Raw genomic sequence first — 6,000 nt, forward strand, 5'->3', positions numbered from 1 at the left:
TATTGGTCATTCAACTTTACGTACCCCTAGTAGAAAATTGCATCTTAAAAATATTCTCCATGTTCCTAGTGCTCACAAGAATCTTGTTTCAGTCCATAAACTAGCATTAGACAATAATGCCTTTCTTAAATTTCATCCTAAATTCTTCTTTATTAAGGATCAGGAAACGAGGAAAATCCTTCATCAAGGTAGATGCAAAGGAGGTCTTTATCTGCTAGAGTCTATCTCTTCAGATGAGGCCGGCAGTAAGGAAGCTTATAGCGCCATTAAACCATCCACCTCTAAGTGGCATAGTCGCTTAGGGCATCCTACTTTCCCTAATGTTCAGCGTGTGCTTAGTCATAATAATCTTCCTTGTGATAGTACTACTAGTTTTGAGTCGGTTTGTGATTCATGTCAAATGGCTAAAAGCGATCAACTTCCATATTCGAGTTCAATAAATTCTTCTAAAGCTCCACTTGATCTTGTTCACTCTGATGTTTGGGGCCCTGCACGTATGTCTGTTGGTCATCATTCTTATTATGTGACCTTCATTGATGACTATAGTAGATACACTTGGATTTATCTTCTGAAAAAGAAATCTAATATCTTTCAAGTCTTTAAAGACTTTCAGAATCTGGTTGAGCGAAAGCACAACAAGAAAATTGTGTCTATGCAAATCGACTGGGGAGGCGAATATGAAACATTAAGCTCTTCTTTTCAACAGATTAGCATAGCACATCATGTCTCGTGTCCCCATGCTCATCAGCAAAATGGATTGGTTGAAAGAAAGTATCGCCATATCGTAGAAGTCAGCCTCACTCTCCTTGCAAACGCCTCAATGCATCTTAAATTTTGGGATCAAGCTTTCTTGACAGCTACCTATCTTAGAAATATTCTTCCAAGCAAGGTTCTTAATTTTGAAACTCCTATAGAACACCTGCTCAATGAAAAACCCAATTATAGCTCCCTTCGCATCTTTGGGTGTGCTTGTTAGCCGAATTTACGGCCCTACAATACTCGCAAACTAGCCTGTCAATCTATCAAATGCACCTTCCTTGGCTATAGTTCCATGCATAAAGGATTTAAATGCCTAGATGCCACCACTGGTAGGATCTACATCTCGCGGGATGTCGTCTTTAATGAATCAGTGTTTCCTTTTGCTCACCTGCATCCCAATGCAGGCGCCCTTCTTGGAAAAGAGATCCTTCTTTTACCAGATCATCTCCCTAATCAAGGGGATGTAAGTTGCAATGATCATATTACTAATACTACTGACCCTTTGCTTGATAGCACTTTGCAAAAAGTTTTTCAGGAACAATCAGTACCTGGCTAGGTGACGGGCGGTGCAAACAATCCTGGTGGTACTTCCAGGATGATCTGCTGCACGGTCCAGGCATATCCGGCATGGAAACCCGCACTGCTCTACCTGTTGTTCCGACCGCGACTGCCACAGTTCTCGCTGGCCTGACCGTGACCACCCCGACCTCTCCTGGAGCGACGTGTGCGCCGACCGCGACCGCCCCAACCTCTCCTGGCGCGTGTTCTGGCCCGACCATGCCCGCCCCGACCTCTCCTGAAGCGACGCGTGCGCCGACCGCAACCGCCCCAACCTCTTCTAGCGCGACGCACGCGCTGACCGCGCCCACCCTGACCTCTCTTGGTGTGGGTTCTAGTCCGACCATGACTGCCCCAACCTCTCCGAGCACGACGTGTGTGCCGACTGGACCGCAACCGCCCCGACTGCGCCAGCTCCAGCCTCCCTGACTCCACCACGTGGGGGGGTCTTCACGCCAGCGCCCAAGTCCAGGTCGCTGTCCGATGTTGATCTGGCGCCTGGAGATGTGTTGATGGTTTCTGTTTCGCCACTGAGATGGAGAACATGGCTCCAAAGTGGCATAACTAAACCAAAACAATTCAAGGACATGGTCAGGTATGGTTTATTTTTGGCTACTGGGGAACCACAAGATTTTCATGAAGCACTATGTGATCCTAGATGGAAGGAAGCTATGCAAAATGAATTTGATGCACTCATCAGAAATAAGACTTGGCATTTGGTTCCACAAAAGAAGGGTAACAATATTATTGATTGCAAATGGGTGTTCAAAATTAAAAGAAAATCAGGTGGGACAATAGACAGATATAAAGCAAGGCTTGTTGCAAAGGGCTTTCGACAACGGTGTGGTATTGATTACGAAGATACTTTCAGTCTAGTTGTTAAAATTGCAACTGTCAGGCTTGTTCTTTCAATTGCTATTTCAAAAGGACGGTGTCTCAAATAGTTAGATGTACACAATGTGTTTCTTCATGGTGTTCTGGAAGAAGAGGTATATATGAGGCAACCCTCGGGTTTTGAAAGTAAAGGAGCTTCACATCTTGTTTGCAAGTTGGACAAGGCTATTTATGGTTTGAAGCAAGCTCCACAAGCTTGGTATGCAAGATTGAGTTCTAAACTCATTGCTCTTGGTTTTGTGGCATCAAAATCAGACACCTCATTGTTCATTTATCAAAGGATGGAAGTCACAGTTTATATGTTGATTTATGTGGATGCTATTATTGTCACAAGTTCATCAAGTGAAGCTGTTGTGGCATTGCTAGTTGATCTAAAAAAAGACTTTGACTAAAAAGATTTGAAGGTGAATTGTTTGAGTTCAATTGACAGTACAAGGTATAGAAGTGTTGTTGGTGCATTACAATACCGCACGCTTACTAGGCCTGATTTAGCGTTCTGAGTGAACAAAGTCTATCAGTTTTTACATGCTCCCACTACTATGCATTGGACTGTTGTGAAAAGGATACTTCGGTATATCAAGTCTACTTTGGATCTTGGACTGAATTTCCACGCGTCACCTCCTACCTTGATTAGTGCATTTTCTGATGCTGATTGGACAGGAAGTATTGATGATAGAAGGTCGACTCGAGGTTTTGCTATTTTCTTTGGTCCAAATTTGATTTCTTGGAGTGCTAGGAAGCAAGCTACTATCTCAAGATCAAGCACAGAAGCTGAATATAGGTCTATGGCAAATGCCACTGCTGAGTTGATATGGTTGGAGTCCTTATTAAAAGAACTTGGTATATGGATAGATCAGCCACCTTGCTTATGGTGTGACAACTTGGGCGCCACATACTTATTGGCGAATCTAGTATTTCATGCAAGAGCTAAGTATATAGAAATTTACTTTCACTTTGTTCGAGAGCGTGTTGTGAATAAGCAACTATAGGTACGGTTGGTTGCTTCCAAAGATCAACTTGCAGATGGGTTCACCAAAGCATTGCTGTGTGGGATGCTAGAGGCATTCAAGAGCAACCTAAATCTCAAAAGGAAGAGAAGTTTAGATTGAGAGGGGCTGTTAGAAGTTGTCATCATATGTGACGCAGTTTCTAATTGTTAGAGATATTTGTTGTTATGGATTATGGTTTAGCTGATAGATAGAGATAGAGATAGACTTCTTGTTGTATTTGAACACCAGCTGGACCTCTATTTGTAACTCTCTCCGTTGTAATCTGTTGGGACTTTCCCCCTATATAATCATGCAACCACATTGAGCCAAGATAAGCAACAGTGTTCTGATCTTTGACGGGTGAAGGTGACAGCGAAGCACTGCACGGTCCCACTCGGCGAAGGTGCATCCCACCGGAGCCGTCTAGCACCAGGCAGCTTGGCGCATGGCCTGACTGCCGCCGACTGGTGCCTAGGGCCCGCGTGATGCGGAGGCCCCATCATGGTTGATCCCAATGGTGCGGACCAGCCCAACGTGGCGTTGAAGACGCAGAGACGCGGTTGCCCGACCAGCGACGTCGAGTGCTCTCAGGTGGGCAGGAGTTGATGTTGCGGTAGCAGCCCCATGCCTGTGCGGCAACAATGACGGCACCGAGTGGCATGATGACAGCGATGCCGCCGAGGCAAGCCCATGGACTATGACACCCAAGTGGGTTCCGTCATGATCCGCTGGTGCTTGACGACGATGGCGGCGGATTGATGGGATCCCTACGAAACAAGAGCGCTGCTCCTGGTAGAGATCGATCTGGGCTACGATCTAAAAATTCCTAAGCTTGTGATACCATGTAGGAGGAATAGATTGTGTATAATAGATGGATTTGATTGCATTGAGCCTCTCGGCCGATATATATTGAGTCCAAGACTTGGGGGGCAAAGCTCCCTCGATACATATGGCAGTCTAAGATACGTATATCTACAACTATCAAATATACTCTAACAGCGACCAACCTTTCGTAAATAAGATCAAGATGGATGCAATGGACTGGAAGGAAGAGGTGAAATGAAAAAAAGACAAAAGTTACCCTGCAGATGCTATAACAACTTTTGTTTTTCTTTTTCCATGTTGTCTGCTCTTTGTTAAGGATGAGTTACTGTTGAAGCCACGGTTTAACTACGGTTTTATCCCTTGCTTGCCGGGGCCTGAGCTTAAGTCTGGGATGAACACGCCAAAATGTGCCTGTCATCCTAAACAATTATTCTCAGAGCAATTTCCAGAGTGGCAAAACATTTAAAAATCACAAGGGACTATCAATGGGCTACAGATCGACTCCGCTTCCTTCTCTCCTGCCTCCATCTTCTTCTCTAAGCTCTCACCGTAGAGGTAGGAGACGAAGCCCCAGAGGGAGACCACCAGGGCGATCGCCTTCAACCCGTCCATCTTCTCGTGGAGGAATATGACGGCGAGAACGTCCGAGAGCGGAAGGAAGAGCGCGATCATGATCCCGGCGAGGAGCGACGAGGAGCAGACGATGAGTGCCATGACCCCCAGGTTGGAGAGCTGCCACGAAATAGCGCCGACGACGAGCAGCAGGTAGTAGCCGGTCTCGCCGAGCCCGAACTCGCCGGCCTCTTCCGGCACTGCCTGGAATGTCTTGCTGACGGCCATGCCGACGAGGCACACTGCCGTGGCGGCCGCGCCCATCAGGACCTGCATCTGGACCACCATCGCGAACGACGGCGGCGGCGGCGGTGCTGTCTCGGCGGCGCCGCTCCGGCGGCCGTGCCCCCTCGACATGGTGACCTGGACCAGCGGCAGGACGAGACCCAGAACCGCCGCCGAGGTCAGGCACTCGACGAACCCTGCCCAGTTCCTCCCACGAGCCTCTACTGGCAAGATGCTCCTCCGGCAACGGACGGGCGCCGAGCACCGCGGGGCCCATGGAGAGGAGGACAACCGCGTTGACGGAGAAGGGGGTGAAGCGGAGCCCGGCGAACAGGAACGCGAAGATGGCGTTGAAGGCGAGCTGCGTCGCCTGCAGCACGGCGGACGTGGACAGAGGCAGGGATTGCGAGCCCAGCGAGTAGGCGAAGCACGCGATGGCGAAGCACGCCCCGAAGACGGCAAGGAAGCCGGCGCGATGAGGCGAGCGGAGGTGGACGGAGATGCCGGCGCCGCCGCCATCCCGGAGGAGCAGCAGGGAGGCCCATATGGGCAGGAGCAGGGGCCAGCCGCCCACCTGCATCATGGTGGAGACCCAGAGGTGCGGCCCGCCATGGACGAAGTAGACGCGGATGACCAGCGACCCGCCGGCGCTGAGGAGGACGAGGCAGGCGCTGAGTGTGACCAGCGGCGAGGCCGGCGCCCTGCCTGTGTGTTGCACGGAGTTGCTGTTGTTAGCAACCATTTTGTGTTTGGGTTAAGGACGTAGGAAATGTGTTCTGTTCTGAATTAAAATGGCTCTATGTGGCTAGGTAGTAGGTTGGTTCGTGGCCGTCGTATTCGTATATTGAGCATTCCGTTGATAGGCACCATAAAGTGCATTTAATGCTGAGAGGTACACTACGGGACACAGAAAATTGCCGAGTGCCCCTGGCACTCGGCGAAGGGCAAAATACACTCGGCGAACCGTTTACCGAGTGTAACACTCGGCAAACGGCACACAGCAAATTTCGAGTCGGCAAACCTGGATTTGCCGAGTGTTTTGTGTCGCGCACTCGGCAAAGTCTTTGTCGAGTGGCCAGAAAACACTCGGCATCCAATTTTTGAAAAAAATAAAAAAAATCCTGTTATGCCGCCGCCA

The 6,000-nt window shown here is 48.9% G+C and overlaps 1 protein-coding gene across 1 annotated transcript; it reads right to left on the reverse strand.

Annotated features, from left to right (window-relative positions):
• Positions 1-4,058: 4,058 nt before the first annotated feature.
• On the reverse strand, positions 4,059-5,689 carry LOC101772793 (purine permease 3). Its single transcript, XM_004979774.4, has 2 exons — positions 5,111-5,689; positions 4,059-5,070 (listed from the first exon to the last, which is right to left on the reverse strand). The coding sequence occupies exons 1-2, from the start codon at positions 5,602-5,604 to the stop codon at positions 4,488-4,490; spliced, it is 1,077 nt and encodes a 358-aa protein (XP_004979831.1). The 5' UTR covers positions 5,605-5,689; the 3' UTR covers positions 4,059-4,487.
• Positions 5,690-6,000: the final 311 nt, after the last annotated feature.

The sequence above is a fragment of the Setaria italica genome, chromosome VIII (genome assembly GCF_000263155.2).
Source record: "Setaria italica strain Yugu1 chromosome VIII, Setaria_italica_v2.0, whole genome shotgun sequence".
NCBI classification, from domain to species: Eukaryota; Viridiplantae; Streptophyta; class Magnoliopsida; order Poales; family Poaceae; genus Setaria; species Setaria italica.

Excerpts from the sequence above, each read along its gene's own strand:
- LOC101772793 (XM_004979774.4), bottom strand. The coding sequence starts at position 5,604 with ATGGTTGCTAACAACAGCAACTCCGTGCAACACACAGGCAGGGCGCCG. Across the intron at positions 5,071-5,110 it reads GCGGTGCTCGGCGCCCGTCC|GAACTGGGCAGGGTTCGTCG; the intron begins GTTGCCGGAGGA and ends GGCTCGTGGGAG.